Consider the following 27306-nt stretch of genomic DNA (forward strand, 5'->3'; position numbering starts at 1 on the left):
AGGTTGTAATAAAAAATAAATATAAAATGAGCACTGTACACTTTGTATCCTGTGTTGTAATTGAAATCAATATATTTGAAAATGTAGAAAATATCCAAAATATTTAAATAAATGGTATTCCATTATTGTCTAACAGTGCGATTAATTGCGATTAATTTTTGTAATCACTTGACAGCCCTATTAATTAGTAGTACTGGCTACAGCTAGATGCTGTGCCATAATAAGAGTCCATATAACATTTGCATCTTCCTTCTGTAAATCCTGACGCGCTTTACAAAGATTATCTTTACAGCCATTTTATAGATAAGAAAACATGCAAGGAGAGGTAAATGACTTTTCCAAATTACCATAGCAAATCAGAGACCGAGAAAGGACACAGGGTCTCCACAGTACCAGTCCCAGCGCTATCTAATGAATCACACTGCATTTAGGTGCTGTGCAGTCATCTATACATCACTTAATCAACATACCCTAATTCTGACCTGCAAAAACCCAGTTCTTTTATTCTTAAGTAGGACTATGAAAGTTATGTCTAGAACCCTGAATCTAGCAAGTAAAGGACTTTACTGCTTTCCACAAACACGACTGAAGATCCACAAAGAGGCCGTGGTGACTGTAGCGAATGCTATTTTCACAACTTAAGTCTTCTCCCACAAGGCCAGTTTGAGATCATGTCACCAAGTCTTAGGGTGTCTTCTCTCCATATTCTGAAAGGCAAGGGACAACTGTCCCCCAAATGCATGAACACTGGGCAGGAAAAGTTGTAACCTGTAGTTTAATCTATAACTAAGCAACTACTGGGAGTTCCCTACCAACCGTGTGCAAGGTGGGATGTCTCCACAATCTAGCAAATGGTTACTGCAGAACTCACAGTGGCTCCTAGGCTTCTGTGCCCAGAATAAGTTTCCATATAACCCAGCAGTTGAAATGTACTAAGAATAGCAGATGCTATATGATGTAAAGATTCCCAGCACCCTCAAAGATTATGAATTTTGGGGTTGGTAGTGAGCACCTTTAAAGAGGCCAGATGAGAAAGTGGACAATCAGCATTCCTTGAAAACTCCAAGAGAACACCTTTGATACAGGACAGAGAGTGAGTCAGCCCTCTGAATATAAAGAGATGGTGATCTTCATGGTCTAGCTACCTCCCATTAGATATTAAAGTTCATACATCTGAGCCTTTGTGTAGCAGGGTAGGGATCACCAAATATGGTGATCAGCTAAACCCCACTCCTAGAAAAAAGGCTAGACTGATTGGGGAAGCAGCCACAGCCGGGGCCACGTCCAGCCTCGTTATAAGGGCTCAGGGAGGAGCTGGGTCAGTCTCTCTCCAGCCTGGGAGCTCAGGGTGCTAGAGTAGAGCAGTGCTGGGGAAAGGAGGAGCTAGGGCGCTCCCGCCTGGCAAATCCCCAGGCTGCGGGCACTGGGGTTGCAGAGGTCCAGCCCGGGGTTAGGCAGAGGCAGCTGGTCCAACCGCCCTGTCAGTGATGAGTTGCCATGAGAGACTGCAGTTTGCCCCAGTGAGCGGGGGCTAGATGCAGACTGGCAGTAACCACTGAGGCAAGGTGGATGGGAGGGTTGAGGGTTTCCCAGGGAGGGGAGACCCAGAGCGGGGGTACTGCAGAGGGCAGAATCCCAGGGTAATAGGCACCGGGGTCTGGGAGGGACACGGGGGCCAGCAGCAGGCGAGACACCGGCCAGCAGGAGGCGCTCTGTATGCTAGAGAGCTAATTCCCAAGACAACCAGCAGGAGGCACTGCGCCGGTAACTGCGTCGCTTCACTACGCTTTCAAACAAAGATTACCAGTTTGATTTTGCGATGGACAGATGCTCACTAACACAAATTTATGACCAAAGCCAGGAATTTAACATTAACCCAGCATACCACCTAGTCCATGTGCATCCATTATCAAAAGAGGTTGTATCTGCACATCAGATTCTCGGTCTTGAGAAAGGAAATTTACTGACAGCAGGAGGTTTTTCCTGTGAATTAACAGCTGTATTAATGTGGAAGGAACTCATAGAGAAAATTAATTTAAATTACAAGGGCAAATGGCGTACAAGAAAAATAAACATCTCAATGTTAGTTCTAAGTTTCTCCTCAATGATCAACTTAAACACTAACAAAAGATTCTTAAGGTTTTAATCTTCAGAAAGGTTGTAAAAATATGTTGTTAAAGAATTTAAGGCTTCCATAGGAATAACTGATATGAACTAGAGCTAAGAACAAGAAGATATATACATTGAATTCATAAGAAACATTTCCTTCCCCCCCATCTCCCCGAGGAGACTTAAATATGCACGCATACCCCTAGATACAAGGAATTTACTGTATATGTGTAATAGTCAAAATATAAAAATGACATTCTTTGATAGGACAATACTGAAATAATCACTAAGAGCAAGACTGTAAAAGCTCTGTATGGACTTAAAACAGCAATTAAATAAGAAAATTCAGAAATAGCACTGAGTAAATAGTGAGATTAACACCAAGTAAAAGCAAGTGGAAGCAGACACCTATTAATCTTGTGGGTGGTAGTTTGTGGCAAGAACCTTCAGAGCAGCAACCTGAGGACACAGTCTCCATGGGCTCATACTGGAAAAAAAGAAGAGTCATCTCCTTTGTCTTTTACTTTAAAGCTCCAGTATGAAGACAAAGAGGGCCCAAATAGTTTTGGAACTGCCACTTGTTAGCAAGAGGGATGGGGAAACCTCTGCTGGATAACTCTGGCCTTCTCAGGATGGGATCAAAGGAAGAGTCAGACTCTTTCCCCTGGTTCTTCTGACCCAGGTCATGAGCTACACTGTTTTGTTGATGGTCAGTTGCACTTCATAGACTCCCAGACTAAGGTCAGAAGGGACCATTCTGATCTTCTAGTCTGCCCTCCTGCACAATGAAGGCCACAGAATCTCACCCACCCACTCCTGTAACAAACCCCTGACCTATGTCTGAGCTACTGAAGTCCTCAAATCATGGTTTAAAGACTTCAAGGTGTAGAGAATCCTCCAGCAAGTGACCCGTGCCCCACCCTGCAGAGGAAGGTGAAAAACCTGCAGGGCCTCTGCCAATGTGCTCTGGAGGAAAATTTCTTCCCGACCCCAAATATGGTGATCAGCTAAACCCTGAGCATGAGAGTAAGACTCATCAGCCAGATACTACAGAGAGTTCTTTTCTGGGTAACTCAGATCCCACCCTATCCAGTGTCCCATCATAGGCCATTGGGCATATTTATCACTAATAGTCAAAGATAAATTAATTGCCAAAATTAGGCTCTTTCATCATACCATCCCGTCCATAAATTTATCAAGCTTAGTCTTGAAGCCAGATATGTCTTTTGCCTCCACTGCTCCCCCTATTCCAGAACTTCACTCCTCTGATGGTTAGAAACCTTCATCTAATTTCAAGTCTAAACTTCCTGATGGCCAGTTTATATCCATTTGTTCTTGTGTCCACATTGGTACTGATCTTAAATAATTCCTCTCCCTTCCTGGTATTTATCCCTTTGATATATTTCTAGAGAACAATCATATCTCCCCTCAGTCTTCTTTTGCTTCGGCTAAACAAGCCAAGCTCTTTGAGTCTCCTTTCGTAAGACAGGTTTTCCATTCCTCAGATCATCCTTGCAGCCCTTCTCTGTACCTGTTCCAGTTTGAATTCATCCTTCTTAAACATGGGAGACCAGAACTGCACACAATATTCCAGATGAGGTCTCACCCGTACCTTGTATAACAGTACTAACACCTCCTTATCTCTACTGGAAATACCTTGCCTTATGCATCCCAAGACTGCATTAGCTTTTTTCACGGCCATATCACATTGGCAGCTCATAGTCATCCTGTGATCAACCAATACTCTGAGGTCCTTCTCCTCCTCTGTTACTTCCAAGTCATACATCCCCAGTTTAAAACAAAAATTCTTGTCATTAATTACTAAATGCACGACCTTGCACTTTTTACTATTAAATTTCATCCTATTACTATTACTCCAGTTTACAAGATCATCCAGATCTTCCTGTAGGATATCCCGGTCCCTCTCTGTATTGGCAATACCTCCCACCTTCGTGTCATCCGCAAACTTTATTAGCACATTCCTACTTTTTGTGCCAAGGTCAGTAATAAAAAGAATAAATAAGATTGGTCCCAAAACCAATCCCTGAGGAACTCCACTAGTAACCTCCTTCCAGCCTGACAGTTCACCTTTCAGTATGACCCGCTGTAGTCTCCCCTTTAACCAGTTCCTTATACACCTTTCAATTTTCATATTGATCCCCATCTTTGCCAATTTAACTAATAATTCCCCATGTGGAACCATATCAGATGCCTTACTGAAATCAAGGTAAAGTAGATCCACTGCGTTTCCTTTGTCTAAAAAATCTGTTACCTTCTCAAAGAAGGAGATCAGGTTGGTTTGGCACGATCTACCTTTTGTAAAACCATGTTGTATTTTGTCCCAATTACCATTGACCTCAATGTCCTCAACTACTTTCTCCTCCAAAATTTTTTCCAACACCTTGAATACTACAGATGTCAAACTAACAGGCCTGTAGTTACCCAGATCCTTTCTTAAAAATAGGAACTACGTTAGCAATTCTCCAGTCATACGGTACAACCCGAGTTTACAGATTCATTAAAAATTCTTGCTAAATTTTTCCCGAATCACACACTAGTAAACATCACTGGTGAACTTCTCTTGTGGCAGATCTGTATGCATATTCTTTCCCAGGCCTTCTGGAAGATGTTTACTAATAACTGAAAGCCACTTGGTCCTAGAGAAGCTGAAACTAAAACCAAAAAGCTAGCAAGCGAGTGCCAAGAGAGAAAAGAAGGGGAATGGAGACAGGAGGGATTGGCCCCGGTTTGTTTAGTGTTGTTGCTATTCATTAAGGGATGGGGAAGGTGTTTGTCACATTCAAGAGCAACAGAGAAGCAGAAAAACTAAAAAAAAATAAAGACTTTTTGAAGTCAAAACATACTATTAAAAAGGGTTCTTTCAAAACCTTGATTTTTTTAAAAATATTAAATTTAAAAATCAACGGTGCGCCTTTCAAATACCAATTGCAGAGTAAAACGTGCAGCGACTGATTTGTGTACAGCATCCAGCAAAATGAGACGCCAATCTTGGATGCTATTGTAATACATATAATGATTCTTCTTGTAGACGAATAACACTGGAAATCTCAAACACATGTCCCCTTTTAAAAGTGTTTCATTTAAGAGAGAAAGTGGGATGTGAAAAGTATCTCCACTCACCCACTTCTGAAGTCATTCTATTTAAATAAGCCTCCAAATTTATGTCTGTACAGATTTTTCAACAAGAATCCACCTGCAATCTAGGTATCTCCTATTTCTTCACCTCAGTCACTTCAGTTCTCTGCAATGCTCTGTTAGTTGATAATTGCACGTCTTAACTCATGAGAGAAATTACATATACGTTTTTAAATCCATGTGACATGTAGAAGACATACATAAAATGTACCCATTTCCATTTCGCCCTGAAGCAGCCCCTCTGCCTCACAGATTCCAAAGTAGTTCTCATCCAGCCTTCTTTGGTTAGAGTGCATCTTGCAGGAAGACCAATAATAAAACGCACTGAACTCTATGCAAGCCTAACAAGGGTAACTCAGCACTTTGGCAGCATGCCATATTCTCAGATATCGTGAGTTACTGAAATCACCTGCCAGTTTGTTTCAAGACTCTCACTGCATCCTCTACTTTAAAACAAGATTGATACGTTCTTTTTATTCTGTTGCCCAAACTTCTCAAGAGTTGACAGTTACTTAACCGACACCCTCAATGGCATGTGTATATTTATACAGACTCATATTAGCAATATTTTAATGTCAAATCACCATACCGTCCTTATCCAAGTCATTTCACAATACTGAAAAAGGCATTTGTTTGACTGTTTACTTTCAAAACATTCCATTTTGAAATGCCAAGTTTGATATTTTTCAAAATTAATACCAACTCCCTGCACTTCCACAGAAAATACAAGTTAGAGTGTAATGTAGTTTAAAATATCAGTTAATGACAGCTTCCACATATGTAAAATCCCTAAGATTTATTCAAATTATGATAAACAGCCATTTTTACTATAAGTTAGCCAACAAATAGAATAAGAACTAGTATTTTAGTTTCAAATTATTAAGGCAAGGGGTTCACAAACCTTTTCATAATATAAATCACAAAACACCTCTCATGTACCACTTGCCCACCCATTTGCAATCACATAAGATTCCTTGGGGAAACTACATGGAAAAGCAATATTAGGAAATTATTTTTATAATTTTGGCCGTCATCTTAAGCATTTTAGTAACTGGAAGTAATTGCAAGCACCACATGACTAGCCAGTGGTCTCCTGACCACAAGCAATTGCTCTGTGGATCACCAGTCATCTGAAAGACTACAGTTTAAAACTTACTTAAGGATTCTAAAACTATTCTAATTATTATGTGAGGCAAATATAAATGTATGTTGGTAATTCTTTAAAAAACTATTGATACCCCGGTTGCAATAGCAATTCTTTATAATTAGAGGATTCCATTTAAAATAAATCAATGTAAATAAAAGTACAAAATGTCTAAGCTATGAGAAAAAAATTAATAGTTTTTAGTATTGTATTATACCTGTAACATCTTCTGGATCTGTTACAACAATGTGCGCGTTTAATTCCTGTAATTTATGATGCAATTCTTCCAATTTCTTGTTTGATTTTTTCAAAATGTTGTCCACGTAAGCCAAGTTTTTTTTATCTGTTGTGACCTTTCTCAGGTTCTCTGCTCCTTCCTTGATTTTAAGTTCCTTCCTTATTTCACGTTTGATTTGGTCCTTTATTTCATCCAACTTCTGTTGTACCATTGTGTCTGAGAAGTCCAATTTTTGGCCAATGCTTACATTTTCCGAGACTAGAAGATTTCGGGCATCCCCCTACAGGGAAAAGAAAAGCATAACCAGAGGTTAGCTGCTTGCATGACTAAAAACACTAAGCTTATGTCCAGAATATGTTAGACACTCACCTTGGGAAGCCATTTACTAAATATTTCTCTGTCATGCTGCCCCAACAAATCAACAAGCCCATAAAATTGTACAAGTTCACTGGAGTTATACTTTACAAGTAACAGATTTGTTTTAAGTCTAGTGACAACTTTACTCTGCCCCCCCCCCCTTTTTTTTTAAATGGAAAGAGACTTAAATATCTCTGGATTTGTCATGCACACATGCCTTGCCTTAGAGCCAACATTTGTATTTTTTCAAGATTTAATTGGGAGTTTTAGTAGACTAAGTGGATCTAAGCAGTAACATTTAATTCTTACAGTTAGTAACGAAGAAGAATTCCTATACATTTACTCAGTAGTTACCCTATTTAAAAGTATTGAAAAAAAAAACAGAGCAAACCTTTCATAGGCTTAAAGAAACACTGTAGTGTTTATAGATACCAGGTATTTTGGAACATATGTTACTCTAATGCAAGTTTCTCTTTCTGATTTGCTTCTTTTAAATTTTTATTTAGAGGGATTTAAAACATGAAATAGAAGTTGCAACTTCCTTTCTTGACATAGGTAGATGGGCAGAGGAGGAGATGAAACTATGAAGAATAACTGATCAAAATAAGTTCTTGTAAAGCATAGGACTGGAGAGTGACATACAAAATAGTTATTTAAATTACAAGTGTGGTTCAAAATATTTTGTGTGTGTGGATCCCACTTATTCTACATGTTTTCGCTGGGGCTGTGCCCGTACCCTGCATACCCTCGTGCCCCATTCACCTTGGGTATACAGAGCAAAGCAGCCCTCACAATTTCAGTTCCCTTGCTAATTCAGAATCCCAGTTAAGATGGATTCGGAAGGAACAGGGATGGAGTGCAGGTTGTGGATGCCACACCGACAAAATATTTCAAAGAACCAGTTACTGTAAAGTAAGACTGAATCTTTATTCATGTAGATCCCCTCCTTATGATAACTAGCTATTAGTTCCCAGATTAATAGGAGGAGGGTCTAAGAAGTCTTTATCTACAGCTAGCTAAATAAGGATTGCAGAATTGGTCTACTAATTTGGAATCTGATCTAGTCTCCAAATCCAGGGCATAACATTTAGTAAAGGTATGTTACTGAGCTGTAAGTAGCTACCCTGCAGAAGTCCGATACAGGAATATTTTGTAGGTATGCTAAAGAGGTTTCCAAGGCTGTTGTTGAAAGGGCCCTGACTGTTGAAGGAAGGTGTATATCTGCTAGTTAGTAACAGATTGATCCATTTGGATAATCTCTGGGAAGAAATGGTTTAACATTCCACAGCTCTCCGTAACGGAAAGAAAGCATTTGGATAAGATTTAAATGCGGTGGGGATGTTCCATACGAACTATTTTAAGTTCCAAGGATGAGAAAGGCTATTGAATGGAATGACAGGTGTGAAGCATTTTTTAAAGAAATTTTTAAACAGTGGGATGAAAGAACACAGAATTTTGAATGTGAAGGCGACAGGCTGAAACGGCAGCTAAATGGACCCTAATGGAGTGGATGGTGAGGCCCTGTAGCCTGAGGTGGAGGATGCAATCCAGAATCTTTGGAATAGAGGCTTGCAATGGGTCCAGACCTTGTTGTGAAGCCAGATACAAGATCTCTTCCACTTTCATCAGTAGACTGATCTTGTAAAGGGTTTCCTTCTCTATGTCAGGGATTGTTCTATAAGTCCAAGACAGCCTCTCTGTGGGCTCATTCAGCCAACTTCCAAACAGGTACAGGGATGGGGACATGGATGGAGAATTTGGCCTTGACAGTAAGTCTTGCAGATTGGAGAAGGAGAGGTCTTATGAGCTTGTGTATTAGGGTGGTTGGAATTAAAACAGAAAAAGGGATGAGAAGCATTGTGGAGGGACTCTGGCATGGTAAATTCTCTGAAGCAGAAGATAATTTTTTTGTTCTTGCAGGTGGCAAAAATAGATCTATCACAGGGAGCCCTATCTGTGGAATAAAGGCTTGAGAATGGAATCTATTAGTCACCACTCATGGCTGGCTGAATACTTTCTGCTGAAGTAATCTGCCAGATAGCTGTTTGCTCCTAGTAGGTGAAGAATCATGGGAGTTATCCTGTGAACATGGCAACATTTGCGCACATGCACACGCACACACACACACACAGCTATTGCTATACTACAATGGAAACATTATCTATCAGGATCTCCACTGTTCTTTTCAAGAATGGTGGAAAACTCTGGAAGCTTAGCTAGCTGAATAACCCAGAGTTCGAGTACATTGGAATGGAGCAAGGACTCTCTCCAGGACTATACTGCTTTGAATTTGTAGGTGGTTTTGATAGATGCCTCCATGGCTGGTTGGGAGAGGACTATAATCAGCATCACCATGGGAGGTGATTATCTCCTTTGCAACTATCTGTGGGTTTGTCTACCGGTTCAGGGGTTAAGTTTGGTGGTTGGAAAACGTACCTCAGCCATCCAGAGGCATCTCATAAATGCATGATGCCATGTAATATAATAATTTGAGAGTTTCTTGTTGCTGTTTCAAAATTATACCTGAAGCTGGAGATGATGGGTGTGATCGACTGAAATCTGTCTAGAGGGATTTTGCCTTTGTTGACTTAGAATCTAGAAGATCCCGTATAAATTCTATGGATTTTGTTGGAGTGAGATTATATTTATCATTCACTCTCAGATGGATGGAGTGAGTAAATTGCATGTGTGGAGCAAATTTTCTGTACCCTGGATGAATCACTGCGTGACAATAAGTGTCCTGAAGTTGAGAGGCGTAAACCAATCTGAGTTTCTCGAGAGGAGATGATGAAGGCTGGTGTCACCATTCTTAATTTAAATCAGCATATGAATTTATGTAGTCACTTCAGGTACCTGATAGTTTCTTCTGGGAATAAGTAGTAGTGGGAACAGAAACCCTTCCCTACCCTCTGAACATCTGGGTATTACTTCTGTTGCTTCTAGGTTGTAGTAAGGAACCCACTTCCTCGTTCCCTCTCTCTTGGAAGATGCATTTCTGAAGAGGGATCAGGGATTGGGTATGGGGCAAGGACTAGAACGATATGGAGTGGCCTTCTGTAATAATCTCCTATACCCATTGAACTGAACTAATTACAGCCCGGGCTTAAGAGAAATGCAAAAGGCAGCAATCAAAAACAGAGCGGACAGAAAACTCCTCAACTTCAACCTGTCATATGGAAGATAATGCAGTGAAGGTAGTAGAGGAAGAAGACAGGGCTCATGTGGGAGAAGCAAGACTTCCTATAGAAGTGTAGTCAGCAGGCCTCTGTTGCTGACAAGAGGAAGTTCTCTGTCTGAACCGGGTCTCGGGTTTCCTCCTAGTTGCAGTGTACAGATACCCAAAAATCTCAGTGTAGCCCTAGAGTCCCTTAGGGTAGGTAACAACTCATTTGTGAAGCAACTAAACAGGTCTGTCCCTTTGAAGGAAAGGTCTTCAATAATTTGTTTGGACCTCTTTAGGAATCCCCAGGACTACCCTTTTCTTGGCAAAGGCTAGGACAGGCTACTATATCAGGGTCATCCGGGACTACTTGGTGGAAAGTTCTGTCTAACTTGCAAGCTCCCTCTGAAATGATGGATCTCAAGACAGCCCTCACTTCCTGTGGGACCTTGTCAGTGAATGATGATACTCTGTCCCAGGTACTGTAGTCAAATTTAAAGACTAGGGCTTGATAGCTGCTTATTCACAGTTGGAAGACACTAAGAGGCAGGCCTTTCTGCTAAGAGGTCAAAGTCTCTTGGGATCTTTTGTCCTAGAGTGGTTTTAGATAGTCCTGTCTTCTCAAATTTCTCCTATACTGCAGATACTGCTAGATCTAGGAGTCAGATGCAACTAGTCGTCCTTAGAGTGGCGTGGTGGTGGAAAGGAGACATGGTATGTTTTCTCTGATTATTTCAGTGCAGAAAGTAAAGGCCGGAGTTTGCCAAAGGTGTTTTGTGTGCTCTAGAAATCCTTCATTTATTGACATTGTTCAGCATTCTATTTTCCCTGGCAGATTGACAAAGTGTATGTGCTTTTTCCTGTACCACAGATAATTGCGTGTCCTGTCTCTCCTGTCCTTCCTAATATTCCTGAGAGGACTTGAAGTTGTCAGATAATAGTATTGTAATGGATATCACCAGAGGATAAGGATGTAAATACAGTTTAAAAAGGTTCTGTTTAAACGATTAAAATATTTTGTTTAAATGGTTAACCGATTAAAGGGCCGCTCCAGCCGCTGGGGCTGGTCAGTGCAGGGCTGCTGGGCCGGCTGGCACAGGGGTTTAGCGATTAAGGCAGGTTAACTGGTAAGACTAATGCTTACCAGCTAACATTTTACATCCCTACCAGAGGAATGCAGATCGTTCAGAGTAGTCAGTTAGAAAGGGTTGAGGGAAGTCTTTTCTGGATGTTTAAAAAAACCCAACTATATCTTCTGCCTCTACATCCTGAGCCTCTGCCTCCTCCTCATGTTGTTTTCTCTATCATTCCCTAGGGAGGTCTACTTCACTGAAGGGTCTAGTGAGGAACCTAACTGGTGAAGGCAACCTAGGTTTGTAGGAAGAATGAGAGTGCAACTCCTAGATCTAGACAGGGTCCCCCAGAATGCCCAGTAAGGCCAAAGTGATAAGTTAGAGGGATAAGACTGAAAAGGCCCAAGATGTTGTTTTTCAAGGCATGTCAGGAAATCTGGGTGGAGGGCCCTCAAAATCTGATGGCAGTGATTTTTGAGTGTGATCTGGGGATTGCTGCACTAGAGCAATTCCTACGAGGAGAAAGCAAATGGATGTCAAGAGAAGAGTCTCTGCTTGACTCTAGAAAGAGAGAGAGAGAACAGGGAAAGAAGAGGAGTAATAGTAAATACATTCTAGAAATATTGCCAACCTGTAAGTGGTAGGATAGGAGATTACCAGTACCAAAAGTTGAATTCTTCTGGTGCCAGAGAGATCTGTGCCAATGGCATCAGTACTGAGGCTGGTGCTGGGTCCTCAACCTCAGAAGTCAGAAACAGATCTGCTAGTATCATTAAGGATTCAGGCACACCCTCGTTACTAGATCTGGTATGTGCCAGTGAGGAGTCTTTGCTGTTAGAAGGCTTCAGTGCTGGAAGTTCCGCTCTGCCAGATGAGGCAAAGAATCTGCCCCACTAGCCTATTCAGTGCAACCAGGCCTCTGAACTTGTGACTTAGAAGATTCAGGAGGGCCCTAGACCCTCTGTTAATACCTCTGATCTCTCCCATTGCAGGGAAGAGGATTGGTGCCATGAATCAGCCTTAAAGCAGAGTTCAGATCTGCCTTGCTTTAATGTGATGGAGGTGGTACCAGAGTTTGGCAATGAGCTCCCAGCCAGTGCCAAAATTGGTCTGGAGAACAGAGGGCAGCTGACTAAAGTAGTTGGAGACCCTCTCTCATTACCTGCAATAGAAGTCTTCAAGGGTAGAGTCCCTATTTAAAAGGGCACTGAAAAAGTGCATCTTTAGGAGGGAGAGTTCCTTTTCTGAATTAGAGGTATGTCTTTCCATATCAGACACTTTCTTCATTGACTGCACCAGCAGACAGATCTTTAGAAAAGTATATTTGGAAAAGTGAGCTCCAGTGAAGGTAGATGAGCACACAGACCAACAATCTGGAAAGTGACTCTTTTCCAAACAGAAGAGGCAGTCTATGTCCACTAGTTAGAGGAATATCTCTGTCATACAACAGGCATGGCTTGAAACTGGAGGGCTTAGGTTTGTCCATTAAACAGAAAGGTGCCTAGGCACCAACTAATAGTCGGAAGAAGGAAAGAAATAAAATTAAGATGAGGCTGCAAACAGGGCAGAAAAGTGTGTCTACACTAGTTCTAGTAATTATTAATAGTTACAAAATTGATTTGATGACAGGGCATTACAGGATGACAGGCAGACACTTCTGTCTTGCTGCCAAGTGAAAAGTCGTCAGGGACATTCTGTCTTTTATACTCTTGGTGGGGGGGGGGAGAATAGGGAAGGATGCGGGGCATAGGTGTACTATAAAGCTAAGAAACAGACTCAACTACAACTTGTTAAAATTATACGCAAGTTCTCCTCTGTACAAGTACACTAACCCACTTAAAAACAAAAACAACAAAACTCCTTTTACCAGAATACTTCCAGCCTAAATAAAATCCAGGCATTAGCTGCCATTTTTGTAAACAGAAGCACCTCCTAAATAATAAGAGTAGCAAGAATCACCACCTTGCCTTGGATTTGTCGATGAGTATGCCTGGGACAGAAGAACAACAGATAAGCATGATTTTTCATTTTTTAATTGCTTAAGCAACTCAAGAAAGTTCATGCAAATGTAGTTGTACTGTACAGTGCACAAGAAACTTGTCTGACTTGTGGAGAAACAATTTATCCTAATACAAACTAAAATAAGATCAGTAGGGCAGATTCATTATGCATACACAATGTGACTATAGCATAGTTGTATATGTAGGTATGTGAGGAATCCACATTATCTATCAGAGCACTAAATAATTGATATCAAGATTTAATACAAATACTTATGGTCATCATGGAGGATAGGAACAGTTGGTGCCTGGAAAAGGAAGCAGCCAGCCACATGTTGGTGACTATTTTATGTAATTACTATGCAAGTTTTGTTTCAGGCACTTGCTTGTATTTATGTAGAGTGTGAATCTAAAAATTACACAGTGATCCCTGGTTTCCCAATTCACCACAGGGCATATAAATCTAGTAGTGTAACACTTAACCTCAAGATTTAACATACAGTCCTCTGGCTCTTAAAAAAATACATCAAAATACAGCATTTTCTTTGGGTTTTTCCCCTACCACCACCACCAAATACATTAATTTGCACTTGGCTTTCTAGCCAAACACAGTCCATTTACTATAGTCATGAGTATCCTAGAAACAAAATTAAACAGAAATAAGTTGATCTCTACTGCACTTCAGAGCATAAAGTCCTATTCTGAAATTTACCAAGTTCACTGGAGGGGAAAACAGGTAGTAAATGTCAAAGTAAGTCTTATATAAACAATGCAACATTAGCACTCAAAGTATGCTAAAATCTATTTGCAAGGAATATACATACAATACGTAGCCATTTTAAAAAACCTAGGTCCTCAAAACGAAGTAGTAATAAAATAAATTAATTCTAGAAGTTAGATCTAGAAACGTAATGTGAAAGACCAGGTTAAGGACTATTTAGAAAAGCTGGACAAGCACAAGTCCATGGGGCTGGATCTAATGCATCCAAGGGTGCTGAGGGAGTTCGCTGATGTGATAGCAGAGCCATTAGCCATTATCTTTGAAAACTCATGGCGATCGGGGAGGTCCCGGATAATTGGAAAAAGGCAAATATAGTGTCCATCTTTAAAAAAGGGAAGAAGGAGAATCTGGGAGAACTACAGACTGGTCAGCCTCAGCTCCGTCAGTGGAAAAATCATGGAGCAGGTCTTCAAGGAATCCATTTTGAAGCATTTGGAGGAGAGGAAGGTAATCAGGAACAGTCAGCATGGATTCACCAAAGGCAAGTCACGCCTGACCAACCTGATTGCCTTCTATGATGAGATAACTGGCGCTGTGCATATGGGGAAAGTGGTGGATATGATACATCTTGAGTTTAGCAAAGCTTAAAATATGGTCTCCCACAGTATTCTTGCCAGAAAGTTAAAAATGCATGGATTGGATGAATGGAGTACAAAGTGGATAGAAAGCTGACTAGATCATCGGGCTCAAAGGGTAGTGATCCAACGGCTTGATGTGTAGTTGGCAGCTGGTATCAAGTGAAGTGCCCCAGGGGTCTGTCCTAGGGCCAGTTTTGTTCAACAACTTCATTAATGATCTGGATGACGGGATGGAGTGCACCCCTCAGCAAGTTCGCAGATGACACTAAGCTTGGGGGAGAGGTAGATAAGCTGGACGGTAGGGATAAGGTCCAGAGTGACCTAGACAAATTGGAGAATTGGGCTAAAAGAAATCTGATGAGGTTCAAAAAGGAGAAGTAGAGAGTTTTGCACTTAGGATGGAAGAATCCCATGCACTGCTACAGGCTGGGGACCAACTGGCTAAGTGACAGTTCTGCAGAAAGGGACCTGGGGATTACAGTGGATGAGATGGGGGATGGGGCCTGGGATGAGGAGTTTGGGGTGCAGGAAGGGGCTCTGGGAACTGGAGAACTGGCCAATGGGAGTGCAGAGCTGGTGCTCAGGGTGGAAGCAGTGTGCGGAGCCCCGTGGTCCCCTCCACCTAGGAGCCGGACCTGCTGCTGGCCACTTCTGAGACACAGCACAGTCTCAGAACAGGCAGGGAACTAGCCTGCCTTAGACGGGCAGCACCGCTGACGGGACTTTTAACGGCCCAGTTGGCGGTGCTGACCAGAGTTGCCGCAATCCAGTTTTACATTCCATGACCGAGTTTTGGGTCGCAACCCGCAGTCTGAAAACTACTGCATTAGACAGTTCTTTGACAAGTCCTTCAAAGTTCCATGGGATTCTCAAAATAGCTGAAGGGTTTCTTAAGTGTTAAAAGTAGAGTGAGGAAAACTTTAAAATTATACACCTTCTTCTGGCTCTTCAGTGCGTAAATTAGAACAACTTAACAATCAGTAGAATGGGTGTGAATATGGCTAAGCCTACAATAGTGTAAGATAGTGTAATTTACACCACTTTATGCATCACCTCTAAATTTGGCCCAGCGTGACAGTGTATGCCAATGCTAAACAATCCATAGCGCCCATTTTGTTACTAATAAGTATAACAATAGAGTCCAAGATGTCCTATATTCTTGGTAAGTATATCAACGATGAGGTAGACTGTAAAGAAAGAAGTAGTGATAGAACAGATAAGACAGAGTCTGTCTGGGCAAAAATCACACTGGGGAAGAAAGCTACTATAGTCTCCTCTGGGATAGTGCTTGGGGTGAGCTACAGACCACTGGGATACAATTTGGATATGGATAGAGACCTCTAACGTTTTTAATGAAGTAAATACTAATGGGAATTGTGTGATCATGGGAAACTAACTTCCCAGATACAGACTGGAGGACAAGTGTAAGTAATAATAAAAGGGCTCAGATTTTCCTGGATGCGATAGCTGATGGATTCCTTCACCAAGTAGTTGCTGAATCAACAAGAAGGGATACCATTTTAGATTTGGTTTTGGTGAGTAGTGAGGACCTCATAGAAGAAACGGTTGTAGGGGACAACCTTGGTTCGAGTGATCATGAGCTAATTCAGTTCAAACTAAATGGAAGGATAAACAAAAATAGATCTGTGACTAGGGTTTTTGATTTCAAAAGGGCTAACTTTAAAAAATTAAAGGAAATTAGTTAGGGAAGTGGACTGGACTGAAGAACTTGTGGATCTAGAGGCAGAGGAGGCCTGGAATTACTTCAAGTCAAGGTTGCAGAAACTTTCAAAAGTCTGCATCTCAAGAAAGGGAGAAAAACTCATAGGCAGGCGTTGTAGACCTAACCGGATGAGCAAGCATCTCAGAGAGATGATTAAGAAAAAGCAGAAAGCATACAAGGAGTGGAAGATGTGAGGAATCAGCAAGGAAAGCTACCTTATTGAGGTTAGAACATGTAGGGATAAAGTGAGAAAGGCCAAAAACCATGTAGATTTGGACCTTGCAAAGAGAATTAAAACTAATAGTAAATGGTTCTATAGCCATATAAATAAGAAGAAAACAATGAAAGAAAAAGTGGGACTGCTAAACACTGAGGATGGAGTGGAGGTTAAGGATAATTTAGGCATGGCCCAATATCTAAACAAATACTTTGCCTCAGTTTTTAATGAGGAGCTTAGGGATAATGGTAGGATGACAAATGGGAATGAGGATATGGAAGGAGATATTACCACATCCGAGATAGAAGCCAAACTCGAACAGCTTAATGGGACTAAATTGGGGGGGCCAGATAATCTTCATCCAACAATATTAAAGGAACTGGCACATGAAATTGCAAGCCCATTAGCAAGAATTTTTAATGAATCTGTAAACTCAGGGGTTCTACCGTATGACTAGAGAATTGCTAACATAGTTCCTATTTTTAAGAGAGAGAAAAAAAAGTGATCCGGGTAACTACAAGCCTGTTAGTTTGACATCTGTAGCATGCAAGGTGTTGGAAAAAATTTTGAAGGAGAAAGTAGTTAAGGACATTTAGGTCAATGGTAATTGGGACAAAATACAACATGGTTTTACAAAAGGTAGATTGTGCCAAACTAACCTGATCTCCTTCTTTGAGAAAGTAACAGATTTTTTAGACAAAGGAAATACAATGGATCTAATTTACCTTGATTTCAGTAAGGCATCTGATACAGTTCCACGTGGGGAATTATTAGTTAAATTGGCAAAGATGGGGATCAATATGAAAATTGAAAGGTGGATAAGGAACCGGTTAAAGGGGAGACTACAGTGGGTCATATTGAAAGGTGAACCTGAAATTGCAAGCCCATTAGCAAGAATTTTTAATGCATCTGTAAACTCAGGAATAGTACCGAATGATTGGAGAATTGCTAATATAGTTCCCATTTTTAAGAAAGGAAAAAAAAGTGATCCGGGTAACTACAGGCCAGTTAGTTTGACATCTGTAGTATGCAAGGTCCTGGAAAAAATTTTGAAGGAGAAATTAGTTAAGGACATTGAAGTCAATGGTAAATGGGACAAAATACAACATGGTTTTACAAAAGGTAGATCGTGCCAAACCAACCTAATCTCCTTTTTTGAAAAAGTAACAGATTTTTTAGATAAAGGAAATGCAGTGGATCTAATTTACCTAGATTTCAGTAAGGCATTTGATACTGTGCCACATGGGGAATTATTAGTTAAATTGGAGAAGATTGGGATCAATATGAACATCAAAAGGTGGATAAGGAATTGGTTAAAGGGGAGACTGCAACGGGTCCTACTGAAAGGCGAACTGTCAGGTTGGAGGGAGGTTACCAGTGGAGTTCCTCAGGGATCGGTTTTGGGACCAATCTTATTTAATCTTTTTATTACTGACCTTGGCACAAAAAGTGGGAGTGTGCTAATAAAGTTTGCAGATGATACAAAGCTGGGAGGTATTGCCAATTCAGAGAAGGATCGGGATATTATACAGGAGGATCTGGATTACCTTGTAAACTGGAGTAATAGTAATAGGATGAAATTTAATAGTGAGAAGTGTAAGGTTATGCATTTAGGGATTAATAACAAGAATTTTAGCTATAAGTTGGGGACGCATCAATTAGAAATAACGGAAGAGGAGAAGGACCTTGGAGTATTGGTTGATCATAGGATGACTATGAGCTGCCAATGTGATATAGCTGTGAAAAAAGCTAATGCGGTTTTGGGATGCATCAGGAGAGGCATTTCCAGTAGGGATAAGGAGGTTTTAGTACCGTTATACAAGGCACTGGTGAGACCTCACCTAGAATACTGTGTGCAATTCTGGTCTCCCATGTTTAAAAAGGATGAATTCAAACTGGAGCAGGTACAGAGAAGGGCTACTAGGATGATCCGAGGAATGGAAAACTTGTCTTATGAAAGGAGACTTAAGGAGCTGGGCTTGTTTAGCCTAACTAAAAGAAGGTTGAGGGGAGATACGATTGCTCTCTATAAATATATCAGAGGGATAAATACAGGAGAGGGAGAGGAATTATTTCAGCTCAGCACCAATGTGGACACAAGAACAAATGGGTATAAACTGGCCACCAGGAAGTTTAGACTTGAAATCAGACGAAGGTTTTTAACCATCAGAGGAGTGAAGTTTTGGAATAGCCTTCCAAGGGAAGCAGTGGGGGCAAAAGATCTATCTGGCTTTAAGATTCTACTCGATAAGTTTATGGAGGAGATGGTATGATGGGATAATGGGATTTTGGTAAGCAATTGATCTTTAAATATTCAGGGTAAATAGGCCAAATCCCCTGAGATGGGATATTAGATGGATGGGATCTGAGTTACTATAGAAAATTCTTTCCTGGGTATCTGGCTGGTGAATCTTGCCCATATGCTCAGGGTTAGCTGATTGCCATATTTGGGGTCGGGAAGGAATTTTCCTCCAGGGCAGATTGGAGAGGCCCTGGAGGTTTTTCGCCTTCCTCTGTAGTATGGGGCATGGTTGACTTGAGGGAGGCTTCTCTGCTCCTTGAAGTATTTGAACCATGATTTAAGGACTTCAATAGCTCAGACATGGGTGAGGTTTTTCATAGGAGTGGGTGGGTGAGATTCTGTGGCCTGCGCTGTGCAGGAGGTCGGACTAGATGATCAGAATGGTCCCTTCTGACCTTAGTATCTATGAATCTATGAGACAAAAAGCTTGGCTTGTTTAGCCGAAGCAGAAGAAGGCTATGGGGAGATATGATTTCTCTCTATAAATATATCAAAGGGATAAATACCTGGGAGGGAGAGGAATTAAGATCAGTACCAATGTGGACAAGAACAAATGGATATAAACTGGCCATCAGGAAGCTTAGAATTGAAATTAGATGAAGGTTTCTAACCATCAGAAGAGTGAAGTTCTGGAATAGCCTTCTAAGGGGAGCAGTGGAGGCAAAAGACATATCTGGCTTCAAGACTAAGCTTGATAAGTTTATGGAGGAGATGATGTGATGGGATAGCCTAATTTTGGCAATTAATTTATCTTTGATTATTAGTGGTAAATATGCCCAATGGCCTGTTATGGGACGCTAGATAGGGTGGGATCTGAGTTACTACAGAGAATTCTTTCCTGGGTGCTGGCTGGTGAGTCTTGCCCACATGCTCAGGGTTTAGCTGATCGCCATATTTGGGGTCGAGAAGGCATTTTCCTCCACGGCAGATTGGCAGAGGCCCTGCGGGTTTTTCACCTTCCTCTGCAGCATGGGGTATGGGTCACTTGCTGGAGGATTCTCTGCACCTTGAAGTCTTTAAACCACGATTTGAGGACTTCAATAGCTCGGACATAGGTCGGGATTTGTTACGGGAGTGGGTGGGTGAGATTCTGTGGCCTGCATTGTGCTGGAAGTCAGACTAGACCATCATAACGGTCCCTTCTGATCTTAAAGTCTATGTTTTTATGAATGCCATCACTAATGATACAGTTGCCAAGTACAAGATATACAGCAAATGCAAAAAGAATGCATATGCACCACAGCAACTTTAAGAGATTCCCGTTTGCCTTTGGTCCAAGGCTGGCATAGATCTACTTGAATTAAATGGAAAAGATTTTGTTGTTAGTGGACTTTTACTCAAATTCAACCACCATGCAACACATATCAAGTAAGGTGATAAGACATCCAGTTACAGCTTACTTATCGTGGGATTTTACATTAGTTAATACATAAGGGCCCACAATTCACAAGTGGATCATCTGGCAATTCTGATATATCAGTTCAAGTATACCATGTCACGCCTGTACACTCAAATGGGTTAGCAGAGAAATTATTACAGGCAGCAAATAACCTGATTTTAAAAGCCCAGGCAAATTCAAAGGATCCAAACTTTGAGCTGTTGGAATACAACAATATAAAGTGCTTTCCACAAGGGGCAAGATGTCATGTTTTACAAAATGCTGCTTTTATTGCAGAATGTCATGCTGACAAAGAAATAAAATGCATTCATGAACACACACACCTGAAGGTCCAAAAAGCCTTAGTGCCAACATCTAATGACCTTCATTAGCCAAAGGCAATTCCACTCTGAAGTTGTTACAAAACAGCTCTATGCGAAGAGACTAAAACAGAAATACTATGATTAAAAAAATGTAAAAAAGTGTGCCACCACTTCAAGTGGAAGAAAATGTTAGATTTAAAAAAAAAAAAAAAGCTATACTGTCCATATCAAGGTTATCATAGCATCCCAAGATTCAGTAAAACAGGAGGAACACAAAATGTCTAAACAAAACCAAGGAAGAGATGGCCTCCCATTTCTTGATAACTCCCAGAATGCTAGTAATACTACTGGTGAATTGAAAATGCGTCACGTAGTCAATGACAGGGAAAAAAAACCAAAAAACAAAAAAAAAACCAAACCCATACAGATTCCACCTGAGCAGATTAACACACTATGGCTGAAGAAACTGCCTTGAAAGGAAGTGGCCATGCAATCAGAAAGTCATTGAAATTCAGACACCACAGTTACTGACAGATGGCCAACAACAGGCAGAACAGTCCTAGTCTGTCAGGAGGTTCACATCATTTACCCCCACTCCACCCTTGACCACTCAAGTTTCTGATTCATTAATTGGCATTACTTTATAGCTATTTTTGATTGGTATGTTTTATTAAGCATTTCCTTTAAAAAAAAAGGGGGGGGGAGGGATGCGGGGGAGAGAAGAGAAGTAGCTAACTCCTGAAGCCAGTGACTACTGACTGTCACATGATAAGGATGTTAACCTTTGTAACCTTGATCCAGGTCAGGCGACTGGTTCAAGAAATAAAGTGCATTCTCTTATTGGTACTCCTGTGTGTCACTTAGTTTTCAAGTATTTATTGTTAAGTATTCCTTCAGATAACTTAAAGCTAGTTTTGTAAAAAGAAAAGGAGTACTTGTGGCACCTTAGAGACTAACAAATTTATTAGAGCATAAGCTTTCGTGAGCTACAGCTCACTTCATCGAATGCATCCGATGAAGTGAGCTGTAGCTCACGAAAGCTTATGCTCTAATAAATGTGTTAGTCTCTAAGGTGCCACAAGTACTCCTTTTCTTTTTGCGAATACAGACTAACACGGCTGCTACTCTGAAAGCTAGTTTTGTAGACATTCTATTAGTGTATTAAAGTTATAGATTTAATATCACATAGGGACTTCTCAATAGTATCCCACTTTCCAAATCACAAGGACTTCCACATATAAATGTACTGTGTAGTAGTCTGATTCATTCCAGATTTTGTTCTTTAATTCTTTGTATGACCACACATAGAAATATCAGCAAAAATACCTTGCAAACGGGTTCTCATTGCCAGTAGTCTGGTAACTACTTTGATACGTTTTGTTGCTGGGAATCTATGAAGGTAGAGAAGATCTTGTATTGTATGAGAATTAGATCCCAGTTCAGTCTTTTATTGCTCCGTGTACTGAGACCACTTGAAGGAGGCAACTGACCAGGATCTCTAACAAAATGATTAAAAATTATGGAATGTGACTACTTCACCAAGAGAACACACTCATAGACCTGAATATTTTAAGTCATTTGGTTTGCTAAATAAAGACAAGTCCTGAAAAATGACACTTATCTTATACTTAACTCACTACCTCTCTTGGATTTGGAGCATACCTTTCTAATAGGAAAATCTCTTCTGCTTTTGGAAAAAACTCTTCTAGTAACTATTAGAATCCAACATCCATTTAGGAAATTGCTTTTAGACAGTGGTATCCAACCTTTTCCACCTGTAGGCTAAGCATTATTTCACAGAGGTAAAGAGACCACAATCACTACTTAGGAGAAACTTCCCTGAATCATTCCATTTCCTTTGTGCTGTTCAAGCAGGCAACAGAAACCACCCACACTTTCCCTGATGAGGATTACCATAATATGGAGGAGTCCTCACTGGCTATAGAGTCTGCATAGCTATTTCCTACTCCCTCCCTCCCAGGTTATGTGTTGGAGCGAGAGGGTGCAGGGATAAAGAATGGCTGAACCACTGTTAGCCTGCACAAGCAAGAAGAGACTAAGCTGTTCTAAAACTGGGCTGGAACAGACTCCATGAGCTACAACTGGTTATTGGTTCTGTGTGTCTCTTTTCCCCTCTGGTAGCTTCATGCAAAATAGGAGATATCTTTTGGTAGGTGCTTCCACAGCCTGTACGGAAGCAGCCCTACTAGAATGTGTTATCACCCTTTGAAGAGGGTGAATGCCTGTAGTTTCATAGCAAATGACCAGATGTCCATCTGAATAGTCTCTGAGCAAAAACTGTGGATCCCTTGGATCTATTCGCAAAGGAGATGAACAGCTAGGGATCTTCAAAAATTGCTCAATCCTACCTAAAAGTAGAAGGGCAACACCCTTCTAACATCCAGGACTCCTGCAGAAGAGTTATGTGGCTTCAGGAAAAAAAAAAACCACTTGCAGATCAATAGATTGATTCAGGTGGAACACCAAGAGAATCTTAGGTAAGAATTTAGGATGTGGGCTTATAGAACCCTTCTCCTTGATGTATACCATAAAGGAGGAGATTAGAAACTGCCATCAAGGCACCAGCTTCCCCAACTCTAAATGCCAATGTGATAGCTACTAGAAAGCCAAGCTCTAAGATACAACCGCATTTGCTCCAATCCCTCAGACAGAGACAAACACCTACAGGATCTCTATCAAGCTTTCTCAAAACTACAATACCCACCTGGTGAAGTGAAGAAACCAATTGAGAGAGCCAGAAGGGTACCCAGAAGTCACCTACTACAGGACAGGCCCAACAAAGAAAGTAACAGAATGCCACTAGCTGTCACCTACAGCCCCCAACTAAAACCTCTCCAGCGCATCATCAAGGATCTACAACCTATCCTGAAGGACGAACCCTCACTCTCACAGATCTTGGGAGACAGGCCAGTACTCGCTTACAGACAGCCTCCCAACCTGAAGCTAATAGTCACCAGTAACTACACACCACACAACAAAAACACTAACCCAGGAACCAATCCCTGCATCAAACCCTGTTGCCAACTCTGGCTGCATATCTATTCAAGGGACACCATTATAGGACCTAACCACATCAGCCACACGATCAGGGGCTCGTTCACCTGCACATCTACCACTGTGATATATGCCATCATGTGCCAGCAATGCCCCTCTGCCATGTACATTGGCCAAACCGGACAGTCTCTACACAAAAGAATAAATGGACACAAATCAGACATCAAGAATTGTAACATTCAAAAACTAGTAGGAGAGCACTTCAATCTCCCTGGACACACAACAACAGACTTAAAAGTGGCAATTCTTCAACAAAAAAAAAAAAAACTTAAAAAAACAGAGTTCAATGAGAAACTGCAGAACTGGAATTAATTTGCAAACTGGACACCATCAAATTAGGCCTGAATAAAGACTGGGAATGGACGGGTGACTACAAAAAGTACTTTTCCCTCTCTTGATATTCACCCCTTCTTGTCAACTGTTGAGAATTGGTCACGTCCACTTTAATTGAATTGGCCTTGTTAGCACTGACCCCACACTTGGTAAGGCAACTCCCATCTTTTCATGTGCTGTGATATTTATACTGCTAACTGTATTTTTCACTCCATGCATCTCATGAAGTGGGTTTTAGCCCATGAAAGCTTATACCCAAATACATCTGTTAGTCTCTAAGGTGCCACAAGGACTCCTTGTTGTTTTTGCTGATACAGACTAACACGGCTACCACTCTGAAACCTACTAGAAAGGTCATCTTCACAGATAAATAAAGTATAGAACAGGTTGTCGTAAATTGAAATAGATGTTTCATAAGGTAACTGAGTACCAGGTTGAGGTCCCAGGTCAGGGTGAGAGCTCTACTCAGGGAGTAGAGATTCCCCAAACACTTAATAAACCTGGACTATACAGGATGAGCAAATATTGAAAACCCCTGTGTAGCCAGATGAAAAGTTGATATTGCAGCCAGACCTTAACTATCCCAATTTCTTCAGATCCAGCAGATAATCCAGGATGACTGAAAGAGGCACAGATCCAGGCAGGAAGTGGCAATGACAGCACTAGTGGAATAATTTCTTCCATTTCTGCAGGTAAGTAGTATGGGATGATTTCCTACTATTCAGCAATACCTGTTGCACTTCTGCAGAGCATGAGGATTGATTCTAACCTTGCGACCCAGTTAGGAACCATGCTCGGAGGTGGAGAACCAGGATGAAGGCGTTTTTGAGTGAACCATGTGACCCACATCTTGTGAAAGGAGAAAAGGAGTGGTCAGGACCTTGAGCGTTGAAGACACAGATGCAGGAGGTAAGGGTACCAAGTTTGGCCCAGCCAGGTTGGTACCACAAGTATAACCTTGGTCCTGTCTGATTTTGTTCACCACCCTCAGTATCAGCTGAGTTGGAGGAAACACATAGAGCAGACTCTTCTTCCAGGACAGAAGAAAGACATCCCCCAAGGAGTGGTGGCCCAGATCCCCTCTTGAGCAGAAAAGAGGGCACTTCTTGTTCCTGGAGGTGGTGAAGAGATCCACCTATGGAAGACCCCATCTTTGGAATAAATTGTGGAGAACTTGAGAGTTTACCTCCCATTTGTAGTCCTGTGAGAAGGTCTGCTGAGAACATTAGCTGGGGTGTTCTGAATGCCTGGGTGATAGACCACCAAAATTTGGATTTGATGAGCCATGCATCAATTCCATGGCTTCTCAACACAGAGAAGGGGATCTTGCTCCTCTCCGCTTATTGATATAGAACGTGCTGGACACATTGGTTGTCATGACCCTGACTGATTTGCCCCAATAAGAGGTAAGAAATGGAGGCAGAGGTTCCTGACAGCAATCTGTTGGAGCTCAGGGATGTGCAGATTGGTTTCCTGAGTTGTCCATCTGCCCTGAGTCATGAGAGCATTGAGATAAGCTCTCCATCTCAACAACAAAACACCTGTTGTTCACGTTAGTGATTGAGTTGGGTGACAGAAGGGAATGCCCATGAAGATATTGAGTTGATCTTTCCACCAATCCCAGGAGTTCCTCACTTGTAGAGGACCCATCACCTGTCTGTCAAGGTGTCTTTGACTGGAGAATAGGTCATTCTGAACTAACTTTGAAAGCAGTGCAGGCATAGCCTTGCACTATTGGTCATGAAAGTACAAGCTGCCATGCATTCCACCAGCTGAAGACTATAAGGAACTAAGGACTCCCATGGCAAAGTTAGGTGGAGAACAAGGAATCAGAGGGGGAATGTAATACTTTTTATCTGCCCTTTTACATGTTGGTGGAATAGTAGCAGGTGTTTGCCACACAGTCTTAGTTGGATCCAGGAGCACGCCATGACCACCACCACACTCGGCGGTGTTGCTGACTATGTTGTGAATCTCTCTCAACTTCAAGTGGAATATGAAGAGCGTCAGCTACCCTCTTTATGAGTTTTAGAAATTGCTGAAAATCAGCTGTAGAAGGTGCTTGAGGCATAATTGCTTCATCTGGAGACAAGGTAAGATGGGCATTCAAGGGGTGGCCTCTTTATCAGACCTGGCCTCCTGTTCCTCAAATATCTCCTTCTATGCAGGGAATTGGTTGGGGGGGGGGGGGAAAGAGGACTGAACAACCCCAGTCTCCCTTTGAGATGGTACTAGTGGTCTGGAGAATTGCTGTTGGTAAGCAGCCCAGGGATCCAATACGGTCATTGGGGAACCCATAAGGAAGTGGAGATGGCATGTAAGAGGTTGGTTCCACATCTTTGATGAGGGTCACAATCTTCCCTGTGACTGTATGAGAATGTGTTCCAACAGAGTATGTTGGGGAAACCTAGGAGAGACTGACTGGAAGTCTCCTTCATCCTCCTAAAAAATCATCCAATGGAGGAACCTCCAGAGAAAAGCATGGAGACTCCTGAGGTACCAGAGGATGATAGCAGTCCAGAGACTGAGATCTCAGTACCAAATGATGCTCAGCATCCATGAGGAGTAGGGACTCTGGCTCATCTGTTATGGACTGGTCCCTTGCATGTCTAAATTCTTGAGGTACTGAGTAAGGGAATTGGTACCAACATGATAGCTAAGGATGTGGTAGCCAAAGCTGATGGCACTGTCAATGGTGGACGTACCAATGCAGCTGTCAAGGAAGCCCGGTCTGCTGTTTCCTCAGTCTGAAAATGACAAATGAGTAAGTGCCATAAGCAGGGCTGAGCCCAATGGTATAAGACAGAGGTGCTTAGGATTGCTCTCCTTGTCCCTGATATAGGGTACTAAGTCCTGTGAGAGCCATGCATCTCCCTTAAGCTCCAGGGCTTTCCAGCTCTGCTGGAATCAGAGGTGTGCTTCAAGTCAATAGTATTGAGCTGAGAGGTCGAGGCTTCAGAGACCATAAATCTTGCAGGGGACTTGGGCTTTTTTTCCCCTGGAGCAGGATCCTTCAGATGAGTCTGTACTCTTCCTTCTGGAGCCCTCTCAGAAGCCTCCAATGACCTCCTGTTCTTAGAGGAAACCTGCACCAAGGTAGAAGGGGTGCTGGATCTGTCCAGAGACAGATGAATGGAAGCAGAGGATGTCTCCTGACCTGACTCGGATGTTGGTTGAAGTGAGCACTCCATCATTAAGAATCTGAGACTAATTTCTCTGTTCTTCCCTGCCTTTGACCACAGGGCTTATCAGAAATTGCACTTCTGGGAGATGTGGGACTCCCCAAACAAACAGACACACTTAGTGTTGCTCACAGGCATAACCTTTCAACAGGAGAGGCAGAGTTTGAAGCCTGCCAA

General features: G+C 41.7%; 1 protein-coding gene across 7 annotated transcripts in view; it reads right to left on the bottom strand.

The window, feature by feature from the left end:
- The window catches only part of PKN2 (protein kinase N2), a 136599-nt gene that overhangs the window by 77777 nt on the left and 31516 nt on the right, over positions 1-27306 (bottom strand). For all 7 annotated transcript variants that reach the window (XM_043491037.1, XM_043491036.1, XM_043491035.1 and 4 more), the window contains exon 2: positions 6627-6927. In XM_043491037.1, the coding sequence (XP_043346972.1) occupies positions 6627-6927 (301 nt within the window). The remainder of the gene's footprint in view (positions 1-6626; positions 6928-27306) is intronic.

Source organism: Dermochelys coriacea, chromosome 8 (assembly GCF_009764565.3).
Source record: "Dermochelys coriacea isolate rDerCor1 chromosome 8, rDerCor1.pri.v4, whole genome shotgun sequence".
Taxonomy (NCBI): domain Eukaryota; kingdom Metazoa; phylum Chordata; order Testudines; family Dermochelyidae; genus Dermochelys; species Dermochelys coriacea.